Here is a 25,367-nt window from a genome sequence, read left to right as displayed (position 1 = left end):
GTGCAAATGTCAGAGATGGTACCATATCTTTCTGGCTCTGGGGTCAGTTCTCCACTGGCTACTTCACGCTGCCTCTCATTTGGTGAAGAAAGTGCTTAGAAAACCTCAATGCTCTCTCAAGATATGAGTTATAATCATTATCAAAGTAGAAAATCAGTTCTAACACTGGCAGACCAAAATACAGATACATGAAGGAGAAGACAAATGTTCAAAGTTTATTAAACATTAAGAATAACAAACAAAGGTTTGGGCTGAACAACATATAAGAAGCAATCCTGTATCATGATGCACAATTTCAGCTGATTGTCTAGGTGAACATGAGTTATTTAACAGATGCAATCTTGTGGTGTTCCCCAAAATTACAATGGTTGATCACTGGATAGAGTTTTGTCTGGTGGTCTCAAATGAAAGGTCCCAGTGTCCTTAAGTATCACAAAAGAGGAAATTTAAAAGAACAAAAGGGAACTCATCTTACCAGTCAAATAGAAGCTACCAAGACTACAGCAAGGCTTGTTTCTGTTGACTTTTAAGTCACTCCCAGATGAAGAGAGGAGAATTTAGCAGGGACTCAGGCCTTATGGAAATGTAGGAATGGAAGAACCATAGAGGGAAGGGGGCAAGATAGAGGGAAGTGAGTGAGTACCACCTGGAGAGTTGGCCACGTAGCTTGGACTCAGATCTGTCATCACTTAAGTCCTAAATCTATGATGCCAGATTTTCCTTAGACAGGGGCAAAATGCTACCTTCTATGGTATTGTTCTAAGAAGCAATCATGCTTTCCCCCTAATAAATAATATTTAAAGTAATATATAGACTGAGACATAGATATTTCCTCTATCAGTATAAATTTTAATCCATCCAAACCCTGGGTGACTGAAGAGATCCATTATATAAGTTCTTACTTGAGGGAATGTCTATTATTCTGCACTGCTGACTCTATTCATAGTCATTCTAACTCTATCTGGTCAAATGTGATTTTCACATGGGCTAAAAAAAAAAAAGCCACAGAAATAGAATGAAAGAGTATTTACTTGTTGAAGGAATTTATTGTTGTTCACAAGCATTCCCTAGTGGGAAGAGTGGGCTGCTAACTTGGTCTGGTTGATAAATTTTCGAGACTTCTCTGCTAGTCAAAAGGAATTGTCAAAGGCAGCTGCCAGCAAAGTTTCTAGTCTGCAGATTCCTATTTCAAGTTTTAACTTGATTTGTTTTGGGGTGATGCGATTTTTCAACTCCCTGGATTTTTAATCCCTGTAAGGTGCTTATAATGACAGATGAAAGTGACAATGTGATTTGTATAACAGAACAATGTTCAATCAACATTGTTCTAAAGACAACTGGACTGAATTTGTCCTGTCCTGATTGCTCTAGATATCACCAAGTCACAGTATGAGATTACTTCCACTTCACTGACCAGAATGATTAACCTTCCTGGCATGATTAGCTCAACTGGGAGGTGGAAGTAGGGATGGGGGAGATGGAGACTGAGGGAATGAAGGTAAAGAAAAGGGAAAGGGAAAGGGAAAGAGAAGGACAGCAAGAGCAAGAGAGAGGGGACAGATAGGGAGAGAGAGAGAGGGAGAGAGAAGGGAATAGGGAGAGAGGGAAAGAGAAAGGGGGAGGGAGAGAGAAAGAGAGAGAGAAGGAGGGAGGAGGAGGGAAGGAAGAAGAGAGAAAGGGAGAGAGAGAGAGATAGAAAGACAGCGAGAAAGAGAGCGCAACAGATATAAGGCACCTGTGCAGACTCAGAAGTGTTTAACTGTAAAGATGAGGTAGCTGCTTAAAACCTCTCCTGGCACACAATAGAAAGAATGTGGTGGGTTATGTTTTGTTTTTTGTTTTTTGTTTTTTTTCATTTTCCATATAAAACATCTGTGATATTAATTCTTTACAAATAAGCCCATTCCAAGAAAGATCAATGATGTTTGCTCAGCTGCCTTTTTATATTCTGATGAGTTAGGATGGTCCAAAATGCAATTCACCGACACTTTTCCATTTGCAAGATATAATTTATGTCACTGACTTCACAACTGTTAATTATGGCCATTTGAATGTACCCATATTATTAAGAATATGTCAATTACCAATTCCACTGCAATTAACCACTGCTTCTGAAAAATCTGAGTTCATAATCATTGGAGTTTGAACTGATGTACTATCCCACTCTACTTTACCTTTGGGAAGTCAATTTTTCAGATGCCAATTGACAAGAATTTTATTCCCTTACATATCATCCTCCATGAGCTGTTGTTTGGGGGCAGAGTGAATGCCAATAGGAGGACAAGAACCTGGCCAATTTATCAGTTTTGTCACATTCACAAAGATGCTAATACAGAGACATTCCTAAGGGACTGATGTGAGACATCACTGAAGAACTGGGTATTCATGAGGCAGGAAATTAGAAAATCCCATTGAATAAAAGAAATATTTAATCTAGAACAAAATGTTCCATTTTTTTTTCAGTAACATTGCAATCTGTTGACATAATACACTCCAGTGAAACAAGGAACAATCTTTGTTAAAGGAGAAACATCTAGCAAATTACGGACCAAACACTTAGCACCGATATTCACCCCACATTTCAATACCGTATTTGAGACGTGTGTCTGCAAGGGAGAATGGGGCTGTTCCAAATACTTGCAGCAGGAAACCCATCCCAGCAATATGTCATTCTAGAGTGAGTGAACATGAAAATTTTGTGGCAGATGCTTTTCCTAAAAAATACTGTTATCATTCAATAAATATTTGACTAAAATCCATTTTGTGCTTCTGGGTGATATTGACTGACTTACTTTTTAATTCCTAAAAGAAAATATGAAAGTTCCTTATGTGTTTACAAGCAAGAAGTATTGTGGCAAGCCTCAGTACTGTCAAAAATTTTCATTTGCAGCAGAAAACATGCTGATGAGTCAGTGATTGGCTTGAAATAGTAAAGATTTCAAAAACTCCAAAGCATTCCTTCTCTGTACAATAATGGTGAATATATATATATTTATATATATATATATCTTTGCTATATAATTTTAAAACATGGAATAAATTTTTTTCCTTTTCTCTTTGCTATATATAATATATGTCTTTCAAAATACATGGTCAGTATTTGTATCTGAAAAATACTGTACAAAAAAAACCTTCCTATAATTACTCTGTATAAACATTAAACATTTTTTTTAATAATTTCTCCTTTTGGTCTAGAGTAAACATTCAAATCGATTGGATTAACCACAGTTTATGACAACATCATCCCCTTCTGAGATACACCAGTGTCTTTACATTCATTTTTTTTTTCAGAAGTCCACTTTATAACAGAACTTACATCCTAAAGCAAACAGCAATAAAGCAACAAAGGAAATTCCAGAATTGTTATTATTTCATGAATAATTTCAAAACAACACCAGGGTAGAGAAGAAAAGGAGAGGTGGGGCTTTAAAAATACCCAACTTGCTAACAATTAAAATCATTTTTAGAAACAGCAAGAGAGAGTTCACAAAAATATATATATATGTATATATATTTTACAAAAGTGAAAAAAAAAAAAAAACAGATCTGAGACCACTGAACTATGTTCTGGATATCTGTCATCTTCAACTGGAACAAGGGAAGAAAAGTGCCAAAAGAAGTGAAAAAGTGTGTGTGTGTGTGTATGTGTGTGTGTGTGTGTGTGTGTGTGTGTGTAAGGGTGGGGGAAAGACAAATTAAACTCCTTTTGGTGTCAAAAGCTGATGAGCGTGAGACTTGTTATTTGGCTCTGATATCAATGAACTGCCCATTTTCTTGTAGACCCAGCACCTTCCTCTGCCTCTGAATCTGGGGATGCTCTGGGCATGCTCAAAATGTGTCACTTTCCTTATTTTCTTTCTTTCTTTTATTTTTTTAAGACAATGAAACTCTCAGGTAGGGAGTGATCCTACATCCACTAGTAAGAAGACTCAGGCAGCATGCTCTAGCATACAACAGGGTTATTGCTTTAGGTACAGACAGTGCAAAAAACACTCTGTGTGCCCTAGTAATGGTGTTCTTACATAGTTGGGGCTCGGAGATTCAAAAGGAAACTTAGCAGATACGGAGAAGTAAATATGGGGCCCTAATGAATCTAAACAACACTTGAGATTTGTAGACAAATATCACCAGAATTTAAAAATATGAGGAAAGCAATCTCTAAATTAATATTTCTGCAGTGTAGCACTAAGTTATCCTGTGCACCTTATTAGTATGTTAACGTTTGATTAAACATAAACAATAGCTTGTACTTTTAAAAACTGAGATCTACTTTTTTTTTTTTAAACTGGGATCTTTCTGTCTAAATCCAAGGAAAGGGATCAAAAGAGGAATAAAAGTCTAAAGGGAAGCGGCGCTGACTGCGGCCAGAGGGTCAGGATGCAGGAGACAACGAAGGGAGAGAATAGCCACCATCGATCTCAATAGTCCAAGTAAAAATGTGGCACTTTTTTGTGGGTGTAGAACTAAATGAAAAGTCAGAGGTGGGAGGAGAGAGGGGAAAGAGGGTGTTTCATAAAAATGGGAACTGCACCGGCACCGGCCCTCCCACCTCGGTGCACACAACGTGCGCGGGCGCGCATCCCACACACACACACACACACACACACACACACACACATACACACACACACACAAATGCAAGTCAGTTTCTGTTGATGCTTCTAGTAAAGTGCTGATGACAGCAAGGTTGGTCTGGATGTGGTGTTATCCAACAGGAAACACTGTCCATCTAGGCAATCGCCCACCGGCCCCAGCGCCGGCCTACAGGGGCCCGTGTCTGGCCTCGTACTTGGCGAGTATGTTCTTGCATTTACCCAGCTCTTTCCGCAAGTCAGCCACCTCCTGGCGAAGGGCCGAGTTCTCTTTCTCCAGGAACGAGGCCCGAATGGCAATCTGATTCTCCTTCAGCCTCCGGGCGTCTCGGGAGCGCTTGGCAGCCATGTTGTTCTTTCTGCGCCTTGCCCAGTACTTGTCATCCTGCTCATTAGTTACAGAAAGAAAAGGAACAAGATATTAGATTTCAGCAAAACCACAGGATTACCTAGGTCATCCCACGGACCCGGAGCACCGGCCCGCTCTGCTTGGCTTCCTACTGGGGGAGGTCGGAGACTCCCAGAACCTCCGGAGGGACGGTGTCCCAATCGGGCCTAGAGCCCCAGAGAGAGCCAGGGCAGCCCACTTGGGGACAAGCATCAGGAGCGCCCTGGAGTCAAAGTCGGGCTGGCTAGAAATCAGCCGTCCCACTCGGTTATGGCTCTGCCCGTTCCGGGGTGGGGGGGGGGGAGCAACAGGCTCCGGCCCTTTGGGGAGCTTCCCCTCCCTCCTCAGACCCTCACCAGAGGGTGGGCGTGGCCTGTCAGAAGAGGGGTCACACCCCAGGTGCGAAGAAGCGCCCCATCTCACTGACCCAGGGTGCGTTCCGAGAAGCTTCCTTGAAGCTTCCTTGGGACAACCGCCTTTCTGAAGGGCTCCGGAGCTGTGGGGGGGCACTAAGGGGTTAAAGATTCGTGTGCGCCACTGGCAAGGCCTGAAGCCAGGTCAGCTTCTATCCATTAAGCCATGCCGGCTATCTCCTATGTACATACCTATACATGTATCGATATGTATATGTACACACAGAGATAGATATAAGGGATTGATATTTTACTCATGTGTGCACAGATATAGTAATATGTATGGATATATAGATATAATTTGATTGATAGTTTATTTATGTGTACCTATGTACGTTTGTATATTATATATATATATATTTGTGTGTTTATATATGCATACATATAAATATTTGTATGTATTTAAATTTTTATATTTATATTTGCATTATATATATATATATATATATATGCACTCTTAATAGCACCTTCTCTCTCTCCTTTTCTGCCCTCTTCCTTCTTTTCTTCTCTTCCCCCTCCCTTTTCTCTTTCTCTCTTAATTAAACAAGATGTCAGAAGGGTGATGAAGAAAGTATTTCATAAAATGGAACTGCACCCATTCCCCTTTTCTCACCTTTCATGGGACACACGTGCGCACACACACACACACACACACACACAGAAATTCAAGTCTTTTGATGTTTCCAACAAAATGCTAATAACACTCTCTATCCATATGTATGAATGCATGAATAAGTGAATGCATGCATATATGTATAAATATATATGTGTGTGTGTATATATATTCCTATTTCTATATATAGTTCTATATCTAAATCTGTGTGCATGTGTATTTCCAACTACATTCAGTACAGCATTAAACATCATTGGCAGATTACAAAGTGAATATTATGTTATGGATAAGCAAAGGTTGATGATGTAATTTTTCCACAGGGACACACTATATTGATCATCATCCTAATGTTTCTTTGAGATACAGAGTGATCAGGGAATATTCAAGAAATAAGATAAACTAAGACTCAAGGAGATGACATCTTATGGACCTTGCTTAACCTGGCTGATACCTTAGATACTTAGTGGTGATTTGGAAGCAATCCTCCTTTTTATCAAATAAAAATAAAAGAAAATCCTCTTAGGAAAAACAGGCTGCATAAATCTTGCTTTAAAACTTTCCATCTAGGTTTCCCCTTTTCTCAAAATCAGCTTTAGGCAATTCATTTATGATGCTACCTGAGCCCCATCCCTCATTATTTTAACAAATTGAAACAACAAATCTCTTAATCCCAGACTGAAAGGGGCAAATCTGATGGCTGCAGTCACGTGCCACCCAGGAAGCCCCAAGGGACCTAATCTTCTTATATTCCCCTGAGACCATTAAGGGTCATGGTCAATGCACGTGATTGTACCAGAAGGGTTCAAATTAACCCCAAGTCTGCTCCCAGTACCATGAGATCTGTTTTTCATAACCAAGGTCTTAGGAGAAATAGAAACATCTTTGAGGGTCATGCTATAGAAACTATTGCTGAGGCAGCTAGTGCCATAGCACATAGAGCCCTGCTCTAGATTCAGAAAGATCTGGGTTCAAATCCAACCTTAGACACCAGCCATGTGACAAGTTAATTTTTGTTTGCCTCAGTTTCCTCAACTATAAAATGGCAGCAATAGCAGTGCCTACCCTGCAGGTTGTTGTGAGCATCAAATGAGATTATATTTGCAAATATGTCTTAGAATAATGCTTGGCAAACAGAAGAAGCTTAATAAATGCTTATTACCTTCCTACTACTCCCTATATACACATTCCTGCTATTTGTTACATAGAAACTAACTATGGTTCCCATTCCTGTCAATCACTCCCACATACCTTATACATGTCACATATAAAGCTGAAATAAAATTTCTTATGTGATCAGAATGCTCAATATAGATAGAAAATGAAGGAGAAAAGGGTAGGTCAGAGAGCTGTTGCTCTGGGACGAGTAGCTTATTCACAATTTCCATCCCAGGATCATGGGATAGATGTACAGATGTCAAAATTTTTTCCTCTCTGTCCACCTCCCTTTTTGGAGCTCCTTATTGAGCCTGTTCATTCTCTCCTCCTCTCCAACAAATCACTACATTCAGGCTTCCCCCAACCAGCCCTGTCTTCTCCCAAAGTGCCTCACACTCCAAAATTACCTCTCTGCCTCCCACATTCACATCAAAGCTCTCAAGCCCTTCTCTGCATTACACTGATTTCATCAACTTGCTCCTAACTGACTGCTATCCAACTTCTTAACTTTTCCAGGAGCCTTTGCTTATTAAAACTCTTAGTTTTCTAACCAGTAGAAATTCAAACAGCATGGACTATTCCAATACTTTGGAATAGGTCTATCTTAAATTAAACTATCCTGCTACTAACTAGTTGAATGACTTTAAGTAAGTCATTTCATTTTTCTGGATCATAGTTTCTATCTATAAAATGGGGGAGTTTGGATTAGGTGATCTCTGAGCTTCCTTTCAACTTCTAAAACAATTATTCATTCCAGCTTCCTTGGAAAAGGAAGGGATGGGAATAGAAATATAGCTCTAGGAGGAAGAGAAGGCAAAAAAAAAAAAAACAAAAAAAACCTGATTTGGGCAACATTTTCCCCCTTCTCACTTCCATTCCTTTCCTCTATCATACCTCTGAGTCTCTGGGTAAAGTATTTGCCATATAGCCCAAAGTTCCCTATTATGAGAACCTTTAGGGATCCATGCTCTAAAATGTTTGCTGCCACCCCTTTTTCCCAACACAATTCTTGCCATTTCAATAAGTGGACCTCAGTTTCTTTACCTACAAAACAATGTTATATTGTTTTCCCAGGTGTAACATTCCAGTTATATGATGAAACTGTTTCATATTGAAGAGTATCATCTCTTACTAACCTCCCTGAAATGTTTGCTTGTAAACTCAAATGAATTCATAATTAGCAGACCAATGTAACCATGGGGGAGTTATATTGAGTTTGGGATTAATAAATCAAAAGACATAAACCTTTTTTGAAAATTCCTTATCCCAATTTACTTCCTAGAAGCATCTAAAGGGAACAAATTCTTCCTTCTGGGATTCACAATGTCATCTGTATTTTTCAATAATGGGGATTCCAATTTTCTTTTCCTTTTTTGGAGGAGAGGATTCCAATTTTTATCATAGAGGGTCAAAAGATATCTTCCAAAGCCAAGCTTGACCTGGTATCATAAAGATTGTCCTATCCTGACTTTTGTTGCCTTGAGGACCACATGGGAAGAAGTTAAATGGATAAGCCTGGAGGCTCCCAGAACAACCAGGTATCCATTGCCAGAAACCTTCCAGAAAATGGTACAATCTGGCTTTTTTGCTCTTCTTGAGTTAGAAATAAAGAAATCTTCAGAAGGGTCATGACTCAATTATTCTACAATAATTCCTTCTCTCCTATCCATGATCTTAAAAGTAAAAGTTCTTTAGGTTTTTATAAAAGTATTAATAATTAGCCATTTCCATAAACTGCTTGCCATTTATGCCTCATCCCCACCTGGTATAACAACTATATTATATATTAATTTTATTTTAAATTTTATCCAATTACAAGACTTGTTCTTATTCATATATGTTCAGTCTTCATAGTATTTTTACTCATTGCCTCATTGTTTACTTTTATCTTCAAAAAAATTGTTTTTGTGAGGAAATATGTGACAAAGAATCATTTTATCATCAAGAGTACTTGAAATTTTTGGCCATTACATCCTTTACCTAACTAATCTTGGTAACTCTCTTTACATTTTCCCCAGGAATAAGATATCCCCACTTTGGGAAACTTTCAAATACCTTGGGGGAAACTGTATTAGATAGGCTCCCCAGCTTAAATGCAATAGATAAGGGCTTGAGATAGAGAGAAAATTTAGAAAATAAATCAAAAAACAGCAAAATCAATTGAGAGAAGACATACTATCTGCTCAAATATCAACCCCACTAGATCATAAGCTCCATGAGAGCTAGGACCACATTTTTTTCTTTGTTTCTTCCTTAGAACCCATAACAATGACTTGTACTTATGATACAAAGTAAATATTTGGTAGGAAAAGAAAACATCAATATATGAATGTAAGTTTCCAATACTAAGAAGCCATCATTTCTCTCCACTTTTTGCTAAATTTACCCAAGGAATTGGGGTTTAGGGTATATTTTGTTGTATATCTCAATCTTTTCTATCTTGTCCTGATGATGGCAGATGCTGTCTTCTTAGTCCCTTCAAAAATCTAGTTTTCAACTTGAGATTTCTAACGTGCCAAGATGCAGCATGATATTATACTTGAAGGTATTTCCAGGGATTTAAACTAGTATGTATGTTATGGGAGTTAATACTGTTATTTGACCCCTACTACTCCCCACTACCCACACATCATTCTAGAAATCAAAGGTGGAACTATCAGCATAAATCAGTTCCAGAAAGTTTACATCCCCCTTTATTCCAACAAAAGATTTTTCTACTTCATGTACCATATTTCAGTTTGGATGAGTAGGAGGGAGGAGGAGGGAACAGAGAGTTATTTCTATATACATCAGTGGATCTGAGATCTCAGTGCTGTAGTTCTTCTTTCCAGTGATACAGTAGATTACATCCATCCATTCTATGTATCCTGTTACAAATCCTCCAAAGGGTGTCCACTCAACATGGTTGGAGCTCTCCTCCAGATGATCTGACCCTGGATGCTAATTATATCTTATGCTTTCATTCCATGACCAGCCCACCAATAAACATTAATTTAATTGTTTAATGTCATTATTCTGAATTTATAAAAGTCAAATGTCTTAGAGTATAGGCAAGAATACCTGATACTAAATACTAGATAAGTGAAAAAGTCATTTTATTTGGCTTTATAATATATATATATATATATATATATATATATATATATATATTTCCCCCCTTCCCCCCCCCCCCAAGGAACAGATGTGTTTTCCTCGTTCTATTTTCATTCAGCAAGACAGAGATAAACCAACTTGGGATTAAGCATTCCTGCAGGATAAACTATAAAGTGAAAATTATATAGTAGATAATTAAGTGCTGACTCTATTATCTTTCTGCCAAGAGCTTCAAAAACCTTTAAAATGGTAATGCTTTTCCTTTTTTTTTTTTTTTTTTTTTGTGAAATACAAAGGGAAGAGGAGGTCTTTAGGCACAGGAGAAAGTGAGATACAATGAAATGAAGTACTTTGCCTTGTTCCCAAAGGAAGAACAACCAAAATCCCATGTCTCCCAACCACAAGACACCATCACTTTCCTCAGATAGCCCTTTGAATTTTTCTTTCTCCAGCCTAGTTACCAGTTCCAATTTACCTTCAGATCTTCAGGGATGAAGACTTTGCGAGCTTTCTTAATCATGGGTTGTGGTTTGAGCTCCTCCTCTGAGAACTTGCGTTTTCGAGGGTCAAACATTTCCTGGCCAGGGATGCTGGACAAAGCCAAGTCAGCTGGGTCTGGTTCATAACCCACAGGGACCTGGATGGTCTCAGGGTCAATGGGACTTGGCGTGTTGCGGTTTGTGGATAATATCTGACCTGTAATGACACAGGAGGAGTTTTGAAACAGAAATATCCTCAGAGAGTTCCCAAAAGTAATGACTAGTTCACTTTTCTAAGAGGAAGCAAAATTTATAACAATCATGTCTTTTGTTTCTTTGGTGCTCAGGAATTTGCTATTTTACCTGTCCCACAATATTCTCATGAAAAAGGCAAGAATAGTAGAGTTTTAATAATTTTACTGATTGCAAAACATGGAATAAAGTTGATTTGTTAAAATTCAGAGTAGGTCTAAGGCACCTATATGTGTGGAGATTTAAGAGTCATAAATTCTGACCAACAACTCTACACGGCAGTGAAGGGGACCAGTATATAGAGGCCTGAACGGGATTCAAGAAAACTGAGTTCTAATCTGTTATCAGAAACTTATTATCCAAATGACCCTGAGTGAGTCACTTAATGTGTCTCCCTTGGTTTTTTAAACTGTAAAATTGGAATAATAATAGTAACTAATGATAGTACCTACTTCCAAGGATTGTTGTGAAGATAAAATGAGATACTTTACAAATAAAGTTCTTTGCCTAGTATCTGGTACTTAATAAAAGGTTATTTCCTTCTCCTGTGGTAGGCAGTGCCAGTATTACCTCAATATCACAGAAGAGTAAAGTGAGACTCAGAAAGTGACTTATTTAGGCTCAAACTACCAGTAAATATGAAAGCCAGTACTGAAAAACAGATTTATTGATTCTTTGTCCAAGAATGTTTTTAAAAATATTGTGAAGGGAGCAGATAAGGAGAGTAATGACCATATCACTCCCCAGATCATACCACATTGGAAACACACAAAACTTGTAGACCCCACAGAACTAGCTCTCAAAAGAACAACATGGAAAAGCCTGAAGCTTGGAACAGTGCCTTCCTATCCCAAGCTGAAGAGCCCAACTTTAATATAAAATTCAGTCAAAGAAACAGGCTGGTAAAATGAACAAACAACAAAAAGAGAATTTAACTATAAAAAGCTATTATTATAGCAGGGAAGACTAAAACATAAATTCAGAAGACCACAATATGAAAACAGTTACAAATAAAGTTTCAAAAAATTGTTAATTGGATCTAAGCCCAACAATAATTCCTAGGCAAATTGAAAAGGTAAGAGTAGTAGATGACAAATTGAGGAAAGAAATGAGAGTGATGCAAGAAAATTATAAAAAGAGAATTAACAGAGGCACAAAAAATTCTGAAGAAAATAAATCTTAAAAAAAAGAATCTAATGACAAAAGAGAAGCAAAAATTCACTGAAGAAATCCTTAAAAAGCAGAAAAGCCTAAATAGAAAAGGTGGTACAAAAATTCACTGAAGAAAAGAACTCCTTAAAAAAAAAAAAAAAAAAAAAAAAAAAAAAAAACAAATAACTAAATGAGAAAAGGAGTTTAAAACCTCACCAAAGAAAATAATTTCTTTTCTTTTTTTTTTTTAGAAAATAATTTCTTAAAAATTAGAGCAGGACAAATAGAAATAATGATCCCAGGAGACATCAGAAAACAATAAAACAAAGTCAAATGAATGGGAAAAAGAAAATAGAAAAAAAAAAAAAACATGAAAAATCTTATCAGAAAAACAACTGATCTGGATAATAGATCAAGGAGAGATTTTAGGGATTACTGGACTACATGAAAACCATGACCAAAGAACAAGCAGATTTCTAGAGATCCCCAAGTCAAAGAGAAAATACTTCAAGGAGACAGAGAGAAATAATTCAAATATTGTGGAGTTACAGTCAGGATCACATGATATTTAATGACTTCCACCTCAAAGGAGTGGAGGACTAGGAATATAATATTCTGGAAGGCAAAAGACATGGTATTACAACCAAGAATAACTTATCCAAAAAAAGTGAATATAATTATTCAGGAGGAAAAAAAAATAGAAACCTAATGAAAGAGGATTTTAAAGCATTCTTGATGAAAAGACAAGACTTGACTAGAAAATTTGACATTCTAACACAAGAAGTCATAAGGGGCTCAATAAAGGTAAAAACTGTTTATATTCCCACAGGGAACTCTTAAGAACTTTATCATTACTAGGGCAATTAGAAGGGCATGGATATGAGTCAGTTATGTTGGATTGATCTTCAAAAACAATGAAAGAGTGAAAAGAGGGATGCACTGAGAGAAGATGGAAGGAAAAGACAGAATACATTTCTTTACATAGAGGAGGTACACAAAGAAGAGCTTTTATAATGGAGGAGAAAATAGGGATGATGGGCAATGCTTGAATTTTATTCTCATCAGAATTGATTCAAAGAGGGAAGAATATATATGCATATTACACCCACACACATGTATACAAACATATACATAAATTCATACACACATATATACACACTCAATTGAGTACAGACATATAACTTATTCAATAGGGAAATATAAGGAGAAGAAAATAAGAGAGAAAAGTGGGCAATGATAAAAGGAGGACAGATTAAGGAAACCAATGAAATAAAACAGACTTTTGGGAAGGCACAGGATAAGAGGGAAGAAGAAAATCAGATGGAGAGAAATACATAGTAATTATAACTATAAATGTCTGAATGGGATGAGTTCACCCATAAATGGAAATGGACAGCAGGATGGATTAAAAACCCGAATCTAATAACATGTTGCTTACAAGAGACACACTTAAAATGGAAAGACACACAAGAGTTAAAAAAAAAAAAAAAAAAAAAAAAAAACTAGAACCGACTCTAATATGCGTCAGCTGAAATAAAAAAGGCAGGGGGAAGCAAGCATGATCTCAGAGAAAGCAAAAGAAGAATAGATCTAATTAAAAGTGATAATCAAGGAAACTACAGTTTGCAAAAAGGTACTATAGACAATGAAATAATATTTTTTAAAATTTGCAGCAAGTTTCTTGGATAAAGACCTCATTTCTCAAATATATATTGAGTTTAGAATTGAGTCAAATTTACAGAAATAAGAATCATTCTCCACTTGCTAAATGGTCAAAGGATAAGAACAAAAAAATTTTTTTTAAAAAGCTAGCTATAGTCATGAAAATGCTCTAATTCATTGTTGATAAGAGAAATTTGTAATGTTCTTGAATTATGAGGGTCTGGTCGTCTGCTCAATTATAATCCTTCTCTGGGAGGAGATCTGTAAAATCTTTTCCTCTGTGTGCAGGTTTCTTGGGAGCTCTGAATCTCCTCCAACTCTTGTCCTTTCTCAAATCAGATTGGTCTCCTTTCAGCCTGCCTGGCGTCAAGACTTTATCCCAGAGTTGATTCTCTCAGACCCAATGCTGCCCTTCTTTTATCCTCCCAGAGAATGGACATAACGCAAGGGCTTCTGGGAAACATTACTTCAACCAATGAGCTTGCTCCTCCTAGAATTCCTAAGGTGTAAACTCCCTTTAAAGGCCTGAACCAAAGGTCTGAGCCAGAGAACTGTCAAGTCAACCTGAATTCTCACCTTGTCACTGTCCAGACAACCTGAGTTCTCACCTTGTCACTGTCCAGACAACCTGAGTTCTCACCTGGTAATCCTAACATCTCCCCCTTTCTTTTGATTTAGAACATAGGTTAGTCATGACGTTGAAACATAAATCCATCAATATGGGAGGTATTACATTAAATTAAAATAACTCTAAGGTACCATCTTATACCAATCAGAAAAGACAAATATGGAAGGGATAAAGGGATATATTAATGAACTGCTAGGGGAGTAGTGATCAGGTTCTGGACAACAATTTAGGACTATGTCCAAAGAGAAATATAATTGTACATAACCTTTGATCCAGCAATGCTACTTCTGGGTCTATATTCCAAAGATATCAAAGAAAAAGGAAAAAGGACCTAAGTGTACAATAATATTTATAGCAGCCCTTTTTGTGGTGCAAAGAATTGGAAAATGAGGGAATGCTCACCAATTGGAGAATGGTTGAACAACTTGTGACATGTGAATGTGACAGAGTACATTGTGCTATAAGAAATGACAAGGAGGATAGTTTAAGAAAAGACAGGGAAACATCTATGTGAACTAATGCAACATGATATGAGAAGAATTGGGAGGTATTCTACACTGTAACAATAATGATGATCAACTCTTTAAGATTTAGCTACTCTGATCAATATGATTTAAAACAATTCCAAAGGATTCATGATGAAAAAATGCTATCTATTTCTAAAGAAGGAACTAAATGAACTCTGAGTGCAAGTAAAATGTCATTTTCTCTCTTTTTTAAAAAATATGGCTAATATGGAAATGTGTTTTGCATGATTTTATATGTATAACTGCCTTCTCAATGGGTGTGGGAAGGTGTAGGAAGAGAGAAAATTTGGAACTCAAAATTTTTAAAATATTTAAAAATACATTTTAATAAATATATGTTTAAATATTATGCTGAATATCTACAATATAATGGATTAATTTCATAACCTAATGTATTTTATTTTAAGTACATAAAAACATGATTCTAAGAAGACGTCTATAGATTTTCATGGACTGCTGTAGAGGTCCATTTTACAAAACACTCTCCTAGACCAGATTATGTGGCTTTACTAATTGAGTCAATGGATTTCTTGGGGGAAAAAGAACCCAGGCCTCCAGGGCTGTCCTCCCTGCACTATAGTAATCGTATCAGAAAATGTTTTCATGGGATTTATCTTACATGACTTTGTGGTAAGGGAGTGCTTAGGAACAAAAAGTGTTATGTCCTAGGAACTTTTGGTCCACAGTTTAATGTGAACTTGACAACTGCTGCTTTCAAACTGAAAACATCAATGATGAAGTCAGGAGCAGTTGAACTTGCCTCACTCCTATTGCTTGTCACTGCCAAGGTGTATGAAAACAGAGGGACTCATTCAAGTGTCACTGAAATGTGTTCTGGGCAGAAGCAGGAAGCCCACAGGTTTCTAACTGGCCTGGGAAATTCTGAAAATGGCTGATTCAGGGTAGAAGTGAAGAAGGGGATGGTTGATAAAGCCGAAGCTTCCAGATGACCTTTCAGTTCCTTTGGTTTTAAGACAGTCTCCTTGGGTACAAAAGGGAAGAGTTATGGTATGGAGGTCCCATCCAGCTGAGAGCAGTGCTACCTCCTGCCTTCTCAGTTAGAGAATGCATTCCAGGTTTTGTTTTTGTGTATCTTGACATCTGAGCAAAGGAAATGTGTTTGAATGCACACCCAGACCTAATTCCACCCCACCCTACCCCAAACTATCCTCTAGTCTAGCTAATAAGGTTCAAAACATAGGAGGTAAGTGGAGAGAGAGCTGGACTATCATATAGAGTAGTTATGAGAATAAAAATCAGGTTATATTTAAAATGCATTGTAAATCTTAAAACGTTCTACAAATGTAGAATTGTACAAATTGTAGTGGACACACACCTTTTTAATCCTCCTCGAGGAAGTGCTTGATTAGTCAATCAACAAACATTTATTCATAAAAGGATTAGAATTTTAAAATACCTCACAGGGAAAAAAGAATACCTCAGAAGATCAAATGGTTTCAATAGAGAGAGGATTTTTTTTTTTTTTATTCATAAGGCAAAGAGAGTAGAATGAGAATTTTTTCAAAGTAACATTATAATATCTGCTTGTAATTATTTGTATTTAAAGTACATTTGCACAAAGAGAAATTATTGTAATTTTTTTTAAAAATTCCATCAATTGACACTAAGTCCTTCTAAGTACTAAGTCCTTACTGAGGGCCCAGTATTGTGCACAGCTCTGAAAATATAAAACATCACTCCTGCACACAATGAAAGCACATAGTAATGGGAGAGACAATATGCAAATGTACATACAAGATGCATATAAAATGTAACCAGAAGGAGATTGCAAAGGGAAGCAATGGTGTTAGGGTTGGGTGGGGATGAGAGGAACCAGGAAAGGCCTCCTGCAGGAGTTGAGGTTTTAAGAGTTGAGAGGAAGGAGAAGTTTCAAGGAACCTTGCAACAGCCATGTTCTGTAATAATAAGATCTGGCATGTATGTGGTGCTTTAGGAGTTGACAAACACTTTGAACACTTGATCTTCACAACAACCACAGGAGGTGAGTGTTATTGTTTTACATTTTACAGCTGAGAAAACTGAGGCAGGTTAAGTAGCTTGTCAAGGATCACACAGCTAGCAAGTATCTGAGGTGAGATTTAAATTCCAGTCTTTCTGACCCTATATTCAGCACTCCATCTACATGCTTTTGTATTTCAGCCAAATCTTTCAGGGAGTTTCTAAGAACTGTCTGATTCAATGTAGTACAAATATACCCGCCCCACATCCGAGAGAAGACATCTGGGCCACAGATTAGTTAGGTAGGGTGGTCTGCTCTGGGCCCCTGCAACCTTACCCATGCTCTCTGAAAGATGAAAGCTGCAATTGCCAAAGTTCCCACTCTGCCTTCTCTGCAAACTCTGTACATCTGCATTATAACTTCCAAGAAGGAGCCCAGCCAAGCAGGCAGATTTTGGCTCTAAGAGATGCAAATGAGGTCTTGCAGGCCTCCCTCTTCTGCAAGCCACATTTGCTAATTAATTATGTGAGACTCACTTTCAAAAAAAAAAAAAAAATTCCCAAATCCAAACCCCAAACCATGTGCGCTGGTGTTTTCTCTGGTCTGAATTAGAATTGGATTCTGCAGGGAATTAAGACTAAGAGGGGAGATGAGGACAAAAGGCATTCTTTGCTTCTTCTTCTTAAAAGGGTCCTGATGACAGAGACTTCCAGGAAGGGCTGGGGAGGATCTGGGAGAAAAAAAAAAAGGTGGATCAAAGGGGAGCGAAGAAAGCTGGAAAGACATCAGTTCTCCCCAAAGCTGGCTTTCCTTTTTGTCACAGGACTGGACGTGTTAATTTCAAAGAAAAGTGCTGAAAACTGGATGCTTCCTGTTATGCATGAATTTTAAAAGGAATTTTGCAGCTCATATCCCATTAGCTGGTTTGATTAATGTTTATCAATGACCAGCAAGCCAAGTCAATTGTGCCCATGTTGACACAGACTGATAATTTATTGACTTATGATTATAGTAAGGTAATAAATTATATTTTAGTTTACTATTCTTTCTCCATAGTTAATTATTTCCTCAACCCCCGACTTTGGACATATCACTCATTATTTGAATAAACAAAATATTAGTTTGGGAGTCCAAGTACCACACTCAAGTTTAATCTAGGCAGCTAGTAAAGTGAAAAGAATAGTCGGGGACCTGGGAGTCAGGAGATCTGAGCTCCCCTAAAGATGGATTGTTACACTCTTTCTACTTGAACTCTGAGCCTCTGACCTATAGTAATCTCTCAATAAGTACAATAGCTGATTGATTCTAGGTTTGGCTCTGCCATGCTGGATAAGTCATCCAACTTGAGTTTCACTTCCATTTCCTCTAAAACAAAGGGCCTGGTCAAGATGACCTTCCAAAATGTCTTCCAGCACTGTCCTCCTATTAATTTATTGATTTTTAAAGGTTATTAGCCACTGCAAATATGTCAAACTAAGGCTGAAACTCAAGAACTAATTTAAGGGATGATGCCTCTGGCAAGTCAGAAGGCTTCCCTACCAAGTTTTAAAGATCTTTGTAATTCTAAAAATCTTGTCCTTAAAATTCTATATTTTGAGCTGGAAGAGACCTTGGAGGTTGTAGAGGTCAACTCATAAACCCATTACTTTTAGATAATTAGAATGAATTCCAGCATGAGAAATGCCATCTATATCTAGAGAACCTAAATACAGATAAAAGCATACTATTTTCACTTTTTTTTTTGGGGGGGGGTTGTTGTAATTGTTGTTTGCTTGTTTCTTTCTCATGTTTTTCTTTTTTTGTTCTGATTTTCCTTTCACAACATGATTAATATGGAAACATCTTTAAAATAATTGTACATGTATAATCTATATTAGATTGCTTGCTGTCTCGGGGAGGAGGGAGGAAAACATTTGGAACTCAAAAATCTTACAAAGGTAAATTGTTAAAAACTATCTTTACAAATAATTGGAAAAATAAAATATTATTGAGGAAAAAAAGCAATCCCCCAAAAAGTGAATGATAACCTAACATGATATAATAAGTAGTAGACCAACAATTCAAGCTCAAGTCCTTTGACCCCAAAATCAAATTTTCCACTATCCCCATTTCCAATCAGGTTCCTGGAGAACCAAGGGAAGCCAGTCTCCCAAGGCATAGAAGCTACTTAGATTTAGGCAGTGACTCCATTCAGCATTGTGTTGGGAAACTTCTTCAAAGTTTATAGTCCTTTTATCCCACTTGACACAAATTTCTAAGACACTGAAAGATTTTTACAGTGTAGATAGGACAACTATAGTTACCCTAGATTTTGCATGAAACTCAACATTTCAAGAAAAGTCTCCATTTAACAAAGCTTTGCAAACTAGAATATTTTTAGCAAGATGAATATTCTTTGCAAAATGAATATCAAATCATATACTCCAACTTTTGTTTAGAAAGTATGGCTATCAAGTCTGTGACTTCTAATTCCCATTACCCAGAAGAATTGAAATTCAAATTAGTCCCAAGGATAACAGAGAGGCACATGATGGTCATAAACAGGCATAAACAAGGAATTAAAAAGAAGCATTATCAAGGATGTCACCCCAAAATGTGGGATTGAGAAAGAAACTGGACCGATCATTTGGTCAGAGAGAAATAGATCCTTGGGCTCCACAGGTATCCATCTGATGTCAAGAGAAAGTAAGGGCAGACCTCACCACTTCAGGTAGACCCCTTATATCAAATTCACATGAGGCTCACACAGGCTGTACAAGCGTGGGAGGGCTGTGACCTGCGTCACTGGAGAGCATACTCCCTTTACCCAAATCGCAGATACCTCTGAGTGTAATTCTGTGTTATACTGAAACATCAAAAGCATATGCCCCCAACAAGCAGACCAACCAGACTTGCACTTATATCTTGAGTTGTCATTTGATTAGTAGGTCTCTCTATCTCTGTGTAGTAATAATAAGCTGACCTCCCTAGAGACAATCTATTTAGTGGGAAATTCCCTCCCTGGCAACCCAGAACTTAAAATAAGCAATGCTTCCTTTTGAATTGTCTGGTTTCAGAAAAGGACATATAGAACTGCTGGCAAATATATAAATATTTGCTTTTAATTCAGGGGTTCCTGACCTGGGGCCCATGAATTTTTTTTCAAAAAATAAATTTTGATGACTATTTCAATTTAATTGGTTTTCTCTATCATCTTATATACCGATTTTATGAATTTAAATACATCATTCTGAGGGCAGGTCCACAGGCTTTACCAGACACATTTAAAAAAAAGGTTAAGAAACTAAGCAAAGTTGAAAGTCTCTTCCTTTAATTTTTCCATCAGCCATTCCCTAATTCTCATCAAGCTGCTATATAATATATTCTTTTGGGAGGGGGGCTCTAAGTCTACAACCCTTTGATCTTGGCATTTCCCCCACCCTACCTTCCACCTATCAGAAGAGAATGTAATTTATTAATTAGTTCCCAATCATGCAAGGGCCATTTTGGTGTTCCCCTCCAAGAAAGAGCATCCATCACTGGCATAGCATGACTTGAGTTTTTAAAAAGGCTTAGTGGGGGATTAAGTTTGGGAATGGTTCCTTCTGGACAACATCTGGGTATCTGGAAATCTTTCTAACTTATTTCAAATCTACATATTTGGAGAATGTCCTTTAGCAATAAAGGAAAAGATCTTTGTATGTGGTCAGGTGTAGGTGGAATGGTCAGCCTATTCAGTAAATCACTTACTATGTACCAGGACTGTGTTCCAATACAAAGGAAGCAGACCTTTATCTCAAGGAACTCACAGTCTAATAAAGAAGATAAAAAAATACAGGAACCTATGTACAAACAAGCTACAGACAGGATAAATTAAAGATAATGAACAGAGGAAAGACACTAACATTAAAGAAGCTTAGGAAAAGCACTTATAGCAGGTGCTTGGGAAATGTTCATAAAATGAATATATAGAGTTGTGTGTAATGGGGTAGAATGCCAGACTTAAATTCAGGAAAATCTAGATTTGAATTCTGATCTAGAATTCTTACTAGTTGGTGACTTAACTTCCCTGGTCCTCAGTTTCCTTATCTATAAAATGAAGGGTTTGGACCTGGTGACTTTTAAGGTTCCTTCCAACTCTAAATCTATGATCTATTATAAAGGCTCTCTCATGAGAGTTAAATAAACAAACCATTAGTTTGGGAGCAAAAGTCCAATCGAGACAGCTGCTTTAGAGCAATGAAAGTCTGCAGATTTGTATTACAACTAACTAGCTTTGTGACCTTGAGTAAATTAACCCTTTTGAGATAGATTTTAAAAGTCAACACAGAGTCTCTCTGAGTTATTTTCCATGCTCCCCTTTGCCTAGGATCAAGTTGCCAGCACAAATACAAGCAAAGGTGTGATGTTAGAAATTTAGCCGAAGGCGTGAAATGTAAACACTCACTATGAAACATGCGTCTGTCACTATTTGTAATAGGTAACTAGGCTACTTCTTATGCACATGGGAACATTCAGTGAAAAAAGAAGGGAAAAAATCCTCTCAGACTCAGAACTTACTTTAAAAAGCGGGGGTCCCCAAAACACTGGCTACCAACCATTACTCTAACAAGCCTTACTTTATAGAGGGACTGCTCCAAGGGAATTGGGAAAGAAGGGCACTCGACTTGTGTTTCCTTCCCTACTATGCATACATACTATACACTATAATCACAATCTACTTGATTTGAAGACAAGGGAGGCAGCTGCTTATGCCCACTTTGCCAACCAAGTCTCAATGGGGCAGGAACTATATAGCCTCTTATATATCTTTGATTCGAGATGACAGGCAATGAAAAGTAAAAGCCAGCCATCTCTATCATGTTCCTCATTCTTCATCTCCTTATCTTTGTCCTCTCACTATAAAAATCACGCTGAACAGACAGAGGATGCACAAGATCCAGGTTCAAACACATCTCAGCCAATTACTCCTATGGCCATGACCGAGTCACTTAATAGTGACTTAGTTTCCTCATCTGCAAAAGAAGGAATTGGATTCAATTACTTCTAAGATTCTCCCCTGTTCTAGATCTGTGATTTTATGATCTTCATCGTCATCTTTCTCCTTCTCAATGATAGAGTAAGTCTTAGTCTCGTGAGTGCACATCAAAGCTCAAGACTATCATTCTAGCTAAGGGGAAATCTCAGCTTCTTTATTTCTGACTATATCACAATACCAAAAATGGTGTCCTTAAGTAGAGCAAATTATATAGCTAGCATTTATATAGTGCTTTAAAGTTTGCAAAAGGCTTTGCTTATGCTATTTCATTTGACCTTCACAATAACCTTGGGAAGTGGTACTTATGATAATAATAATAGTCATTATTATTATTATTATTATTATTATTATTGTAATTCCTTATTTTGGAGATGAAGAAACTGAGGCTAAAAAAGGTTTCAATGACTTGCCTAGTATCACCCAGCTATTAGTGCCTGGGATGGGGTCTGGATTCAGGCCTTCCTAACTCCAGATCCAGCACTCTATCCACCATGTCACCTAGCTGGCTGGAATTTTTAATAAATATCTTTTCAATAAATTAATTCTAACATCCTGTTTGATAGCATGCAATATCATGCCTCTAATTAGTAGTAGGCTTCATTTAACTTAAGCCTTTTAAAAATAAATTAATGTTGGTAGATCAAAAGAAACTTCTCATCAGAAAAAGGAGGCAGGACCGTTGGCTATATATGCAGTAATGAAGGCATTTAGAAGCCGACTTTATAGGTTGCATGACACATAAGAGATGTTCTCAACCCCCCGAATCATAGCAGTTAACACTCCATTTTGGCTAGAAAAATGAAATGCATTTCGCTCTAGTCCCAGCAATTTCTCCTCATCTCCCCTGTCTCCCTTTGCCATCTGTCTTTCACCTGTAGCTCTTCTCTGGATGAAAAAGCTACCAGAAAAAGTAGCTTGCTCTTCAGGTAGGCCCCAATGGTACCCAGCACGAGACGCTAGCCCTGAGATATAAATCAGCGCTCCATACAGCATGTTGGATTTGACAGTTAGCTTGTCTTCTACAAGATGATGATATTTGTGCTATTGTAACTTTTGTCAGCAATGCTAACGAGAATTCTATCTGGACTCCAAGGCTGAGGGATACAATGAGACCAAGGCAGACATGAACACCTTCTTTTATTAAAGAATCAGACATGGCACTGAGGCTGAGGTGTCAATGAATGAATTTCAGGAGATCAGAATAGCCTGAAAGAGCATTCTGCTATAGGGACATGAGTTGACTGTACTCCCCTAAAAGTCTCCTTAATTGTGGTTTAAAAAGTTTTTGCTGTATAATTTTTCCAGTTTTTCAAATCCCAATTTGGGGTTTTCTTAACAGAGATGTTGGAATAGATGTCCATTTCTTTCTCCTTTCTCTTTTCCTCAGATGAGAAAACTGAGGCAACTGGGATTGAGGGGATGGGCCCAGGGTTACCGAGAGGAAGCTGTGGGTACAAGGGCCATGATTCATCCTAATGGCAGCAGATCTAAGAGGTTTGCAGGGAAGGAAGCGGGAGCCCAGCCACAGAGAAAAGTCACAGAGCCAGATGCCCAGGACAGGAGGAAGTGTATTTCAAACTGGTGACATGTGCTTTTGGAGTGGAGAAACAAGAGGATTTGCCAGAAAGGAATAACTGGGGCACTCTCACATCACCAACACTCTTCCCCACACCCCCCTGCCTTTTTTGTCCACCATAGTTCATTCTCAATGTCCCTTTGCTATTCAACTGAATGACAAGGCTAAAACTCAGAAAAGATACAAGTAATCCACTGTTAGACCTGGTAAGTTGGGGAGCACCGAAGCACTATGGAAAGAATACTGCTCTTGGAGTTAGAAGACTTATCTCAGTCCTGACTTGGAAAATTACTAGCTGTGTTATCCTGGAGAGTCCATTTAACTTCCCTGGGCCTTAGTTTGTAAAAACTAATCTGTAAAAAATGAGGAAAATCCCACTTTCACCATCTACCTCACTGGGTTTCTATGAAGAAAGTGTTCTAGTACCTTACAAATAGGTTCTTGTTATTGAATCTCTCTCCCCTTTTCATGACTATAGGAAAAGGACACTTAGAAGTTTTAAGACAGAGATTCTCACTATTTGTAGTCACATGAAAAAGTGCTCCAAATCACTATTGATCAGAGAAATGCAAATTAAGAAACTCTTGAGATATCACTACACACTTCTCAGATTGGCTAAGATGACAGGAAAAGATAATGATGAATGTTGGAGGGGATGTGGGAAAACTGGGACACTGATACATTGTTGGTGGAGTTGTGAAAAAATCCAACCATTCTGGAGAGCAATCTGGAATTATGCCCAAAACGTTATCAAAATGTGCATACCCTTTGACCCAGCAGTGCTACTACTGGGCTTATATCCCAAAGAGATACTAAAAAAGGGAAAGGGACCTGTATGTGCAAAAATGTTTGTGGCAGCCCTCTTTGTAGTGGCCAGAAACTGGAAACTGAGTAGATGCCCATCAATTGGAGAATGGCTGAATAAATTTTGATATATGAATGTTATGGAATATTACTGTTCTGTAAGAAATGACCAGCAAGATGATTTCAGAAAGGCCTGGAGAGACTTACATGAACTGATGCTGAGTGAAATGAACAGGACCAGGAGATCATTGTACATGGCAACAAGAAGATTGTACAACAATCAATTCTGACAGAGGTGGCTCTCTTCAACAATGAGATGATTCAAACCAGTTCCACTTGTTCAGTGATAAAGAGAGCCATCTACACCCAGAGAGAGAACCGTGGGAACAGAGTATGGACCACAACATAGCATTCTCACTCTCTCTGTTGTTATTTGCTTCCATTTTGGTTTCTTCTCAGTTTTTCTTTTTCTTCCTTCTTGATCTGATTTTTCTTGTGCAACAAGATAAGGGTCTAACATGTACCTCAACATATTTAACATGTATTAGACTACCTGCCAGCTAGGGGAGGGGGTGGGGGAAGGAAGGGAAAATTTGGAACAAAAGATTATGCAAGGGTCAATGTTGGAAAAATTACCCATGCATATGCTTTATAAAAAAAGCTTTAATAATAAAAGAAAAATAGAGATTCTCAGCTCATTAATGTAAAGGCCCCTTGTGCTGCTTTTTCTCCCTTATAAAAATGGAAGAATAATCTCTTTCACTGGGATGTCCATAAGAATACATGAGAAGATACCTAAGAGCCAAAGGACAACCTTCCTTTTGCCCTTAAGGGGATGAAGTGGTGTCTGAAGCTTCAGGATTACCTCACAGTTTCCTTTGGAGGATTCTATCCATGTATGCCCATGTTCAGACTAAATAGAGAAGGGGCTTACAACTGTGAGCATAGAGGGCAATCAGTGAGGGAAGCACAAGAAGGGGGAAACACAAACACACTGCAGGCCCTCAAAACCAAGCCCTGGAGGGGCTGATATTTATATAATTATATATATATAAC

General features: G+C 37.8%; 1 protein-coding gene across 4 annotated transcripts in view; it reads right to left on the bottom strand.

Annotated features, from left to right (window-relative positions):
• Nucleotides 1-194: 194 nt before the first annotated feature.
• Nucleotides 195-25,367, bottom strand: part of HLF (HLF transcription factor, PAR bZIP family member) — an 82,134-nt gene continuing 56,961 nt past the window's right edge. For 2 of the 4 annotated variants that reach the window (XM_074261836.1, XM_074261838.1), the window contains exons 3-4: nucleotides 10,730-10,950; nucleotides 195-4,980 (exon numbers count right to left, since the gene is read on the bottom strand). In XM_074261836.1, the coding sequence (XP_074117937.1) occupies nucleotides 4,762-4,980; nucleotides 10,730-10,950 (440 nt within the window). In that variant the 3' untranslated portion in view covers nucleotides 195-4,761. The remainder of the gene's footprint in view (nucleotides 4,981-10,729; nucleotides 10,951-25,367) is intronic. The other 2 variants (XM_074261837.1, XM_074261839.1) reach the window with 1 other exon arrangement.

The sequence above is a fragment of the Sminthopsis crassicaudata genome, chromosome 4 (genome assembly GCF_048593235.1).
Source record: "Sminthopsis crassicaudata isolate SCR6 chromosome 4, ASM4859323v1, whole genome shotgun sequence".
Classification (NCBI taxonomy): domain Eukaryota; kingdom Metazoa; phylum Chordata; class Mammalia; order Dasyuromorphia; family Dasyuridae; genus Sminthopsis; species Sminthopsis crassicaudata.
This window is presented reverse-complemented; position numbering and strand designations above follow the sequence as displayed.